Here is a 13,264-nt window from a genome sequence, read left to right as displayed (position 1 = left end):
CCTGCAAAGCCTGTTACTGTATTTCTTGTAAACACAGCAGTATAACTCCAAGTTTTGATAGGTAGATAGATGTGGGCACAAAGAGAAGGCATGGGAAGAACCTGTTCCAAATGTGTATTTAATGCCACTTTTACTAAATTACCAAAAAAAAAAAAAAAAGAAAACAACATAATCTGGCTTCTGCACAAAGAGGCAACCTTGCTCTACAGCTCATTCTCTGTTGCTTACCCTTATTCTTGCACATTCCTGTTTCTTAAGCCGGCAAACAGATAAAACTTTTTTTTCCCCTCCCTGAGTTATTTTTAACTGGCATTGGTTTCTGGTCAGATTCACTATCCAGTTGCGAACACTTGTAGTGTTATAAAGGAAGTATAAAGGAAGAGTCTGGAGAGTGTTGGAACAATGGAGGTGGGATTATTTCTTTTGATGGTAACTCTGGCTCATACTCTGTGAAACTATGGGTGGCTTGTTTAGGTATTGAAGGGTTATGTTTGTAGTATCCTGAGATGTATTTGCTGTTTTTGCAAACACAGATACAGTAGTAGTATTTTTTCCACAATACTTACTTTAAAGTCAAGATAACGACGTATAATAGCAAGTGTGACAAAATCCTTAGCAGATAAGCCAGGTAAATTTTCAAAACCTAAAAGAACATTAATCGTCTCAGTATTAACAGCATAATCTATTTATGTTAAAATATAACATTCTAAACCAAACACCGCCTTATTTGTCATATAATCACAGGAAAAGTCTTCATTATATGTACACAAGTCAGCCACTCTAACCCTGAGCAGGCTTTTGGTATTAAAGTAACTGTTTTCTCTGTAAATAGATTTACTCTACTCTAATTCTTTACTTTTGAGTGGCTCCAGTGACCTTCCAATCTCTCGTAAAGCCAGGACAGTACTGCATTTGTTGTGCTTTTGAGAGTTTGTTCTTCCAGTTAAAGCAGACAAACAGTTAAGGCCACAGGTCACTGTTTTTAAAGAAACAACTTAGAACAAACATACTTTGCTTTGGCTGTACAGTAGCCAACAGGAGAATCACATTACAGGGTCTCCAGTACTTTGTTTCAAGGCTGGATAATGAGAGTCTCCTCCATCTCATAGACCCGCATGCCTTCAGCATGATGACTCCATGTTTTTAAAAATATTTCTACTAAGTGCATAAAAGAATAAGGAAGAGAAAGTACAGCTGTGGGGCTCTGCTTCACTTTGCACATGCTGAATGTTAATTATATTCAAAAATCTTTTTTAACAATATCTAAATAGTGTATCAAAACTCACTACAGATTTCATTATACCATCTATGTGGTAACTAGGAATGTAGCACATATTTATTAGAATATGAATACATCACATTTTGAAGTTAAGAAATGCCATAAATGCAGGTAGACTGATGCTGGATTTCTGGATTGTCATGTCACAGGCTATTATAAAGCATGACTTCACTAGAGACTATAAAAATCTTTCCTTTTTTATTACCTACTTCCATGCCATTTCAGTACATCACAGCAGACATTATAATATATATAACTCTATGGAGGCATGTGTGAAAATAGGAGAAAGGCAGAACATAAGCTCATGCCTTTTTGCTTCAAAGTTAAATAAGGAATTCAGCCGTGATCCAAAATTTAACATAATTAACACTAAGATAACCTGGGCTCTAACAGAGAAAGAACTGGCTATAGTTTATAAGAGAAACTAAAGATGTTTACAAATCAGTTGGGATTGAGGAAATCCACCCTAGGATACTCAGGCAAGTAGTTGAAGCAATCTCAGAAGTATTACTGATCATCTTTGAACTTGTGATGGACAGATTGAAAAAGAGCAAACACAACACCTATTTTTTAAAAGAAGAAAAGGAGGAGCCAGAGAATACTGGTTAAATTCAGTTCTTGGAAAAGACTGAAATACATAATTATCAAATACTATGTATGCAGCTAAACAGCACAGTGAAAGCATTAATAGCCAACATGAATAATTAATAACAGACCATATCAATCAATTAAATTTTTGTCTACAGCTAGATAAGAAACCTTATGAATGTTGAGAGCTTACCATTACTTTGACTTCAGTTTAGGTTTTTAAGTGAGGCTGTAATGTATATTCATATTCAGTGTGCAAATAACAAATTAAGAACTGCAGCATATCAAAGAAAAAGACTGGAACGCAAATTAATCTTGCAAATTTGAAAAACTATCTAAAAAAACAGGAAGTAATTCAGTAAGGACAAATACAAGAGCAGTAGTAGTAATCTGTACTGGGGGCTGTACAAAATCACAAGTCGAACAAGTAAACAATATGATGCCATTGGGAACATACCAACCATTAAAATTAATATCAGAACTGTTATTTACAAGAAAAAAACGAGTTATATAGCTCTATTTGGTTATAGTGGGGCATCAGCTGGAGTATTTTGTTTGGTTTGGGGATGCTACAGCTTAGGAAGAATGTGAACTAATTGGAAATGTGATAAAAAATAAAAAAAATAAAAATCAATGAGACTGATTAGAGGTTATTCTGGAAAATGAGTTCTCTGAGTAAAGATTGTAAAAATTAGGACATTTTAATCCAGAGAAGATGGGCTGAGATGAAACATATGAGTGTTCAAATACGTGAAAAGTAGATGTTGTGAGTGGGAAAGCAAATTACAGCAAATTTCAAGCAAATTTTAGGTTTGATTTTAGAAAAATCTTCTTTATGGTAAGGACAGTGAAACTTTGAGGAGGTCATAAATCCTCATCAACAGACGCTTTTAAGAATAGGATGAACAAGCATCTATTAATAACAAAATGCTGACCACATACCTCAAGTTTGAATTAATGACAAGTATGACATTGAGGAGGCAATTTATTTGTCTTACCTAGTTTGCATAATAATGAATACAGTTTTGCCCTTATGTTTTCTGCAATCTCTACAATGGCAAAGCTGGGACAGTTGGCAGGCATGGAAATGACCTCTTGCTGCTTCTGGAAGCTGCTAACAATAGGTCTCTTCATGTCTAATAATTTCAAAATACAAAACAAGATTAGAAGAAGAGGAAAGATTACTAAAACTACTAAATGTGGAGGAAATGTTATCTGTGTAAATAAAGCATAAGGAGCTTTAGCAGGCTGCTGCTGAGGTGTTCTTTCCCGGGATGTATTCTGTGAAAGAAGTCAGTTCCACTAGACTCCATTAGTTGTGCACTAATGTGAGTCATTCCCATAGTTTGGTCAGGAATTCAAGCATAATTTGGGCAAGGAAATACTAAGTACTATTACTAAAGATTTGTGATATCATAACATTCCCCTTGTTTCTTTTTATAAAGTATACAAAAGCAAAATGCCACTTGTGGGAAAGATCTCCACAAAATACCCGCAAATAAACTTATAGTTGTGATGAAGGAAAATTCTGTTAAGAAACACAATTAATGTATAGATGAAAAATTAAATAGTTTAATTGTCCACCATTAAAAAGGTAGTTCAGGACATTAGCTACAGTTCTGTTGTCCAGCTAATGTAGAAAATGCCATCTAGTGGCAAGATTAACAAAATACTTTATATGGGTATATATGGATCTAGTCAGAACTATAGCATAGCGTAACTATTGTAGTTCACTTTCATCAGGATTCAGCTTGCAAAAGTGGACAGCGTACTCCATTTTGCTTTACTCAGTGGAATTTCCACAAACACTTTCACATCTATCATAAAGCTTACCAACAATTCTTCCATACTGATCACGTCTGACTCCTAGCTCCAACTCCTCTTGTCTCCATAACTGTATTAGAAGGTTAGCTGCTGTTTGATCCTTCTCTCCACGCCAGGTACTGATGTGAGAAGTGGTTTTAGGGTTATCACAAAATTCAAGCAGAATTCCGAGAATTATATTGCACAGGTTCTTTTGCTTTAACTTAGCGAAGAAAAAGGGAAAAAAAGTTTTTTAAGTTGCCTATAACACAGTGAAAGTTTTCAAAAGAAAGACAAATCCTGTAATATTAAATCAAGTAATTATAAGCTTTTCATCACAACTATTTGCATAAAACTGGTGTATAAACTTGTAAAGTTTGATAGTTTGATAAATCAAGGGAGAGGCACAGATACATGGAAAATCTTTCCAATCATTTCTGAGCTGTGTGGTTACCTTCCTATTTCAGGGAATTACAGACATTGACCTTCATGTTATTATTGTAATAATTCTAGGAGACACTATGATAAAAAAGAGCAGTTTTCCACACTTGTTGTACTGCTGTTTTATTCTGCAGCAACAATAATAAAAATACCTACTGCCAACAAATCCAAGAGGAGGAAAATGCCCTGTTTTTCAAGAAAAGAATCCTCTGCAATGTAGCATCCAATGACACAGGACCTTAAATAGAAATATTTTCAGTGTTTAGAACCACTTTATGCTTTAAAACACTCTAGAAACATCTCATTTATTTTACTGTATATTTGGTATGCATGATGCTTAACACTTCTGGGGAGTAGAAAAAGTATGTTTCACCAATATGCCTATATCTGCATGTTTATGAATACTTTTTTCATTTACACTATAGAACTAAATATACACTGCCTGACTGCTCTTTTTTCTAACATGGCTCGTACCTTCCTTGCGGCAGCCCAAAAAATTGGACAGATTCACAATAAACTGGATTAGAATTCAATCTAATTCACTTTAATTCAAACCAGAGTAAAAGTTGAGTTAAAACTAAGTAAAACAGGCTGGTATTCAGCCAGATCATATCCCTAATCTGATTCATTGCAAAGTTGCATGAGTATTTCTGCCAGCAGAATGGAGGGGGTGAGACATGGAAAACTTTGTTTTGTCAACAGTGCTGTCTTCTCCCAGCTTATAATGATCATAAAATCTGCATTCATGACACTTTTTCTTCCTTATTTTACTTTCTCATGTCATGATCTGGTCCGGAATGGATCTTCTGCATTGCTGAGCCCATATTTTTTTCTTAGACAAATCTATCATTTCATTTTTTGTATGTTTAAAAAGTTTTGCCTTAAAAGAAGATAATTTTTGTCAGCATATGTATTAGTGTTTTAAACATCTCATTTCTGATTAAAAAAATAATAATTTCTAGCTGAATATATGGCTAGTTTATACAAACGTTTCTTGTGCTTATATAGTTTTTAGCTGCTATCAGTCTATTTTCTCCTTGTATTTACTCCTCTAAAGTTATTTAGAGACTCTAACCATGCACCTCTCCTCTAGGAACTCTTATGTAACTCTGCACTGAAGTACTGAGGGGTAACTCTTCTGCTTGCTTTGTGGAGAATTACTCAGCCCTATCTAGAACAGAATATATGCAAAATATTCCATTAATAATTTCTTAACTAGCCAAACTGTATAATAGATGTTTCCACATTTTAAACAGAAGGGCCTATAGATGCAGAAAAAAGGCATAGCATTGCAGACCTGAAATACAGGACCTCCAATTTTTAAGAGTTACTTTTGCTATAATATTTCTTCACTAACCACAAGCAGTCCAATGCACTGAAAAGGAGACGACTGTGGCCTAATCCGCTATATAACTTATTCGGATCCATCTGCATGAACGGTATAAGTATATCCACTCCTTCATAGCCAAAGAGTTCCTGTCAATTGGACATTAATTAAAGCAGTATTTTCCTTAAATAATATTTACTAAATAACTACATATAATAAAATCAAAATGAAACAGGAAATTAGAAATATTTGTATTGTAATAGTTTTGCCCCACTCATTCCTTATGTTATATGTAAGAAATTCTTAGTTCTTCCTATCTGGTAACTCCATTTCTTAGCACATTTTTACATTTTCATTTTAAAACCTATATAAACTAACAATTAAACAGCAGAGCCACTGGCTAATGGAATTCTGAATGATGTTGTATTTTAACTGTCTCTGTCACACAAACCAGCTATTAGTCCTAACTTTTAGTGATAAACTGCAATGGACATCTGCCTTTGAAGAAAAGAAAATACAGTATCATTTAAATGAAAATGTATCTCATTTCTGCACAGTATGAGGTAGAAAGAGACAAACCTTTCTGTGGAGATCATTTTCACAGAGAGTAGACAGAATAAATAATATATCAGCCTGGATCTCCAGCAGAATAGCATCTTCTTTTTCTTTAGATTTGTTTGCTGCATACTGTAGGATATCTATAAAAGAATATATTTTATACATATGTAATGTCCTTTATGTAAGTAAGTTAGCAGCTGATTTTTAAAAAACATTTTTTTTTACACTAAGAGATTTCTAAGGGAATCTACTCATGCTATTCAATTTTATCTCCTGTGTGTTACAACAGCTGTAGTGTACTACTGTAGTGAACTACAACAGTGCTGTAGTTTCACTGACTTTGCCCTTGGTGGCAGAGGTAAAGACTGCAGCTTGCACTGACTTTTTTACTAGCACTTTCAGCCCCTTGTTCCTTCCTCCATGCTGCCTCTTGCATTGTGCCAGTGCAACTGGGAACTGATATGGATTAAACATCCCTCAGAAAAAGGCAAAGAACTCACTGACCGTTTCTACTATACAGCCTCACAAACATCTGTATTGACAGTGGAAATGTGGGAGAGAGAAAATGCCACAACTGTAGAGGGAATTAGCCTTGCAATTGCTATCTGAAAGAGGATATTCTGATAGATAGCTCTCCCAGAGTAAGAAAAGTTGGCTCAATGTGATACATTGTGTATAGTGTAAACTTTGCTTTCACTAAAATCTGAAAGTTTTCATGGAGTTTTCACAGATATCAGCTTTCCACTGGGAACATAAAATCTTTCATTTCTAGGCTTTCCATTATAACATACTCTTTGAATTCTAAGTGATTTTACCTTTTTACTACTTCCAATATGATTTTTTTCAGAGCAGAGGAAACTTTTTATTACTGTAAGAAAAGAACCTAACACGTATCAGCACTCAAAATAACCAGTAATGGTATGTATAAGATACTGAACAAGAAAACGATCTAAATGAGTTACAAGAACAATGGTTGAGCAGTTTTACTCTGCTTTTATTCTTCATAATGCTACTCCCATTAAATTCTCTGTCTCTAATTCCCTTCTATTCTAAAGAAGAGTTGTGGAAAGTGATACTGAAGTAGACAAGTACAACAAGACTATTCCTTATGGCTGAAGTTCCTAGGGGCTAACACAATGAAAATAAACTGTAAAAATTGTTAAATACAATAAAAGAGAGAGTAGGAACAGCTTTCACTCCGAAGTTACATACCTAGACTATTACAGCTGTCTGCTTTGCTTAACTCCTTTAGTTTTCTATGTTAAAGTATCATGATATTAAAAATCAAATCAATATATTAATTGTTTTAGCTTTTTTCTTCATTTTTTCAGTCAGATGAGTAACATATTAAAAACACAGCATAAGGAAAAGCATGGACATATCCTACTGTAAACAGAAATGTGCTATTGTAAGTACAGCAGTACAAATTGTGCTTTACCCAGTAGTTGGCTAATTGCTCCCTGGTCACATAAATTAAGGTTCACAGCATCATCACAAACGGACACAACAGATCTCAGTACTCTCAGACTGTAGCGCATTTGTGCAAGTTTGCTGCCACGACCGCCTGTTCCATGGAAACTGTTACCTTGACTGAAGAAGGGATCTGTGGAGCAAGCACAATGAGTATTTCTTTGGCAGACTGTATGTATTCAGAATAATAATGTGATAAGGGAAAAAATTATGGTTTACCAACGAAAGTAAACTGAAAGTAAATAAGCAAAAAAACATCATTTAATATTAGAAAGGCTTCTTGTTTAAAACAATCTAATAAGAAGCCTTTCTATGAAGGGCTATGCTTTTTATATTCATAAGAAAGATATGATTTTGATGAACACTTAAAATTATTTTAACTTTTTTTTTACTTTACTAAGTTAACAAGCAATGTACAAAACTTTATCTTCTCCAGCATGACAGATAAAAACAATCTTTTGATCTCAGTCACACACAAATTAAAATTTGTTCATAGGAAAAATCACCCATTCTATGGTGAAAATTATCCATCCACAGGAAACCAATCCATGAAGACTGGGTGCAGTTAATTATATATTTGCTTACATTCTATTCTTAGCTGATGGCCACAAATAAGTATTAGTCTGGAAGGTTTCTCACTGTGTACAACTCTGAGTTTGAGTCATCATATCCTGCCTCTTGGCAGGAATTACTGGTTGGACTCAGTGCCACGGTAAGTACATCTCATTAACTTAAAACATGAACAGTAAACAGGTGTGACTGCCTGCACAACTGAAAAAATGCCAATATAATGGTACATAGGGAATGAGGTACCAGTTTACATTCCAGTAGAAAAATTTATTATGGCTGATCTTTTAAAAAAGATTTGTTTCCTATGTGCCCTATTTAAAAAGAATAATTCCAAGGTCACAAGTTTTACATTTTTTCCTATCTGCTAAAGAAAGTGAGTCCATATAAGCTGTGTTTTGAGGTAATTTTGTATGGAAGACATGAACATCTACTGACCTTGACCTATACACCACTCTAGAAACAAAAGGAGGAGAGTATTCGCTTGGCAGGATAAATATTTATCTAGTAACAAGGGAGCCACTGAAGCTAAAATAGCAATTGCATGAAGCTGTAATTCTTCATACTGGGCAGCAGACCAGTCATGAAATCCAGGCTTTTGATTTGGTTTTACATAATAAAGCAAAGCTGGCATCACATCATTTTCACTGAGAAGCTGTAGAGTCAAAAGACAGAGAGAACAAATATAGCTTACAGGTTTCACATGCAAACAAGAAAAATCTGAAACAATGAATCAACTTTACTTTTAAATAGTTTTAGCTTTATTTTTTGCCACCACCTTTTTGAAATATTTAAAATATATATTTTGCTTGTAGGAAGGATTTTCCAAATACTGGCAAAACTTAATAACAACGAAATATGAGCATATCAATAGACAATTCATCAGTCCATAGTAATTGATTAATTCAGTGACTGACTGCACACTAAAGGAAAACATTCTTTAAGTGAAAAAATATTTTACATTTCTATTGTGAGGCAATATTATCTGTTCACACAGTAAGTCAACAAGGTTGCATCTAAACTGTGGAGAAGGTAAGGTCCCTTTGTTTTGATCCCCCAATTTTCCAGAGTGGGAGACCTCTGAATGTACATTACAGGTCTCTTTCTGTCTATAGCCCCTTTTAGAATGCTAGAATATTCACAGAACAAGAAATATAAAAATGTCTGGCTTATACTAAGAATATTACCTTTTATTGAGAATGGATGTTGGGAACAGTACAAGCACAGACAGTTTATATTCTGTAGCATTCTCACAGACTGTGGTTTATGAAACTGTTTTGTTCTTCACCTTTATTTCAATAATGCTTTGTGGTTACTTGTCAGATAATTTTTCTAGCATGGTCTAGGCTTGTAGCTTTTCTAAAATCGGAAGTGTACAATGCTTTCAAACAGCAGGAATTGAATTGAAGCTATGTATGGTGTATAGTTTTGAATTTCTGATTTAGACCACAGCAAGTTATCCATTGAGCCATGCCATATGGACAGCTAAATAATATTCCTGTAACTCCTGGCTCTTTTTTTTGCTTACAATATGTTCTATTTTGTTATAATTTACCTGTGCAGCACATGGGTCTTTAGATAAGACTCCTATTACATTAAACAGCAACTTCTTCAGCTCAAAGTCCTCATAAGAGTAAGTAAGTTTAAGACCTTTTACCAAGGGATTAGGGATTTTAACTGTGAAGGAAATTGTAGATAAGTTACAACAAAGTCTTCAATAAAAGTCAAAATATTGTAATTATGAAGTAATACTTGTATCCCAATAGTATAAAATCTCTTACCTTCAGTAAACGTTGCAAGCACTATTAACTGCTTTGTAAATCCACTTTCCTAACAGGCATTCAAAATAAATATGTTAATTAAATTAAATTACTCTGAAATTAAAACTGAATATTTAAATTTCACTTTTTTTCCTCAGAACACATCACAGTTTAATATATTCTACTGCAGAATAATCAAAAATTTATCAGAAAAGAGATCAACCATTTGGACATTGTACAATACTAATTACAGTGCTAAGGGTTAGTTAAATCTATGCCTCATTCTGTACAAGCACCAACTTGTCTGGGGAAGCCCAAAACCCATGTATTCATTACTATAATCTACCACACAAGGAAACGGTATTCTCCAGTACAGTTAGAGCTGTGTTTTTTGAAATGCATTTGTGCACATGTAAGTTTGTCATCAGGGTCACCACTATATACAATTTTGTGCATTCAGATGTGTATACTAATACATTGTGTTCAACTTGAGTACACTTACAAGTAAGCATATGAAAACTGCATGAATGAATAACCTGTATTTATAAATATTTCATATTGTAATATTTACAAGATATAGTTCAGAAAATGAAATTTAGTAATTCACAGCTTCTAGATAGCCAACAGGACAATTACGTATAACATAACTATGGGTAGGGCCAAGGCCAGGGTTATATACACAATGCATTTAGGCAAAAGAGCTCTCTTTCTGAGGTGACTGGAGCCATGTAAACATGGTTGGCATGGCACTGTTCTTCCTGAGCACCAAATACATTATCTTGGCCTCAGTACTCTGGTGAACTCACTACAGAGCTTTCTGCCAGCTGCCAACGTGAGCAGAGCTCAAAACTCTGAACAGACGATCCCAGAAGAATCAAGCAGCTCTGCAGTTTTGCAGCAGCTTTTTAGATGCATCCCCTCTCAAAAGGGCTCAGATTTGATCAGCACCTTAACATACCTAAATGTTTTTAACAATCAGAAAAATATGGCAAAGGTCATTTTAAATTAAAAATACTGAAGCACATAAACATTTTCCCATTATTTTTAGCCTCCACAGTATCATACCCCCTTTACAAAGCCACTGCAAAGTGGCTAATTAAAACCAACTGATTACACTAAAAATTATCTATGTTTTCACCTTACTGATTACTATTGCTTACAGTACTAAATTCTGATGGAGAACAGTGAGTAATCATTAAACAGAGAGTTTTGTTATAACACAGAAATAAGCATAGTTAATACCTTTATCAGCCTTACTTTACATATATTTTACAACTTACATATGGTGAGAAAATTATTTTCTTTCAAAGGCTCAGATTTCTGAGCTGATCTCTGAATTATGTTAAATATAAGCCTGAGGTTTCTATATTTGCTTCGACTGTGTTAATAAAAAAAAGATAAAGTTCTGATGAAAATTTTGCTGTTTTTCTCTGCAGTACAGGATTCAATAGTAATGTTATTTTTTTTTCTAGCTGATATTTACACCTTATACCTGCTCTCCAGAAATGAGGTAAAATCTCTAAGAAAGGTGAGAATAGAGAATTTAAATGGAAACATTTATCTGTATTGATTTTTTTTTCTTTCAGTATACAGAATTAAATATTGTCTCTTGGCTAGTTGTCTTGTAGGATAAAAATGCTTTGGTTCTGCAGCCAGATAAATGATTTGAATGTCTTAGACTTTAAATATTCTGCTGCAATAATATAACACATCTTATAAAATGGTTAGTGAGAAAACAGAAAACCTGAATGAAAATCTGTGATCTTCATTACAGATTAAAAAAACTATTTAGCAATAGCACCAACTGGGACACTCCTACTGAAGTAAATATGAATTCCCCGAAAATAATCAATTCCTGATCAAGCTGCAAAACAGCATCTAATACATCTATATAAGCAACAATTTGAGTTCTAAATTATTCAGTATGTCACAACTTCACGTGAAGTTCTAAATCTCAGCAGTAAAACATGAGAGTAAAAAACCCATAAACTTTTATACAATTTCCTCAGTAAATTCTAGGAATATTACAGAAGAATGGATCATATTCTACTTTTTAAGAGAGTTGTAATAATGCACTTAGTACTACATTTAGATTAGAAATAACTTATGTGCCTCTTATTAACTGGAACTAGGCAATTCTCTTTGCAGGATCTTTTTCTGAGCTTCTGAGCAGTTTTTTTTGAGAACCCTTCTTGTCTTTGGTTATGAGGCAGGGGTACTTCAGTCAAATTTAGGCCACCATCATACAGTCTGTACTACCACGTTTTCCAAACAGTGAATAAGATTTAGTGCAAAACTCACTGTAACAGAATGGCACATCTGAGAATCTGTATAGGAATACAGAAATTCTGTTAATTTCTGCATAATAATACACAAATACAGGAATTCTGTTAATTTCTGCATATGGAAACAGTTGGTTTAATTTCTTAAGTATCAAATAAGGTTGATACTTCTACTCCAGGTTGATGGTATACAGATTTGAAATCTCTCTGAGCTACGGGGAATTGCAGGAAGGAAAAATGTTTCCTGCTCAGCAAACCTAAGAAAGAGCAATGCACTGGAGACAGACTGGAATAAATATTAGAACTTGAATGAGGCAAAATACTGAGTACATAATAGCAAAGGAAAAGTTATTAGGCTCTGGGATACAACAGAATACTTACAATCATAGGTGCTGCGGGATTTTCAGCTACTAATGTGGCAATCACCAGGAGGTCATTTCTTAGCTGACGATCATAATTGCGGAAACCGTGCATGAGAAGGTATACAAATACTTCTTTCAGAGCACTTAGAAGAAAGTGAAATGTATTTTACCTTTTCTTTTCACATTTTATTTTAGACAGCTCTAGCATATGTGAACCCCCTTTCGGTATCATACTTTTCAAAGTCTTAGCGTTCAACTGCAAGAAAGGCAACTTAAAATTTTGCTATGAATGGATTCTTCTCTATACTACTAGAAATCCAATTTAAGAATGTATGCAAAGTACACATATTTCAAATTTCACCTTGCTTTATATGTGTTATAATGAATTAATAGACAGGTATAACACTTATTCAAATATGGAAATACTTAACGGGATGTAGTTGAATGATTATTGAGAGGAGATGGTCTAATCTCAAATAGTGAAAACAGCATAACACACTTAGAGAGAACCTGTATTTCCTTCAGCTGAGGATCTAAGCCTCATATATCATAAAGCATACATTTCAACAGTACAGTCATACTGACCTACCAGGCCTGACACACAAGCTTGAAAATGGTACTTTTGCATTGTACAAAGCAGTAGTTAAGGCTATACCTCCTGCACTTCTGCAGCAAAGCATCTTGACTTCCCTTTTGCCATATACCAGAAACAACTGATAGTGGATCACTATGAAATAAAGTGAACAGAGGCTTGACAATAAAATATTTTTCGAATTGGCTGTTGACTTTAACTGGCCCCTGGCCACAGAGTTTGGAAGCTACCTGTT

General features: G+C 34.3%; 1 protein-coding gene across 4 annotated transcripts in view; it reads right to left on the bottom strand.

Moving 5' to 3' along the window:
• Window positions 1-13,264, bottom strand: part of CFAP69 (cilia and flagella associated protein 69) — a 30,178-nt gene that overhangs the window by 7,035 nt on the left and 9,879 nt on the right. For 3 of the 4 annotated variants that reach the window (XM_062567735.1, XM_062567736.1, XM_062567738.1), the window contains 11 exons: window positions 12,457-12,580; window positions 9,815-9,863; window positions 9,589-9,710; window positions 8,472-8,688; window positions 7,435-7,599; window positions 6,018-6,136; window positions 5,469-5,587; window positions 4,268-4,349; window positions 3,701-3,893; window positions 2,866-3,003; window positions 567-643 (listed from right to left, as the gene is read on the bottom strand). In XM_062567735.1, the coding sequence (XP_062423719.1) occupies window positions 567-643; window positions 2,866-3,003; window positions 3,701-3,893; window positions 4,268-4,349; window positions 5,469-5,587; window positions 6,018-6,136; window positions 7,435-7,599; window positions 8,472-8,688; window positions 9,589-9,710; window positions 9,815-9,863; window positions 12,457-12,580 (1,405 nt within the window). The remainder of the gene's footprint in view (window positions 1-566; window positions 644-2,865; window positions 3,004-3,700; window positions 3,894-4,267; window positions 4,350-5,468; window positions 5,588-6,017; window positions 6,137-7,434; window positions 7,600-8,471; window positions 8,689-9,588; window positions 9,711-9,814; window positions 9,864-12,456; window positions 12,581-13,264) is intronic. The other variant, XM_062567737.1, reaches the window with a different exon arrangement.

Source organism: Rhea pennata, chromosome 2 (assembly GCF_028389875.1).
Source record: "Rhea pennata isolate bPtePen1 chromosome 2, bPtePen1.pri, whole genome shotgun sequence".
Classification (NCBI taxonomy): Eukaryota; Metazoa; Chordata; class Aves; order Rheiformes; family Rheidae; genus Rhea; species Rhea pennata.
The sequence above is the reverse complement of the archived record's forward strand: the minus strand, read 5'-3'. Positions and strand labels throughout refer to the sequence as shown.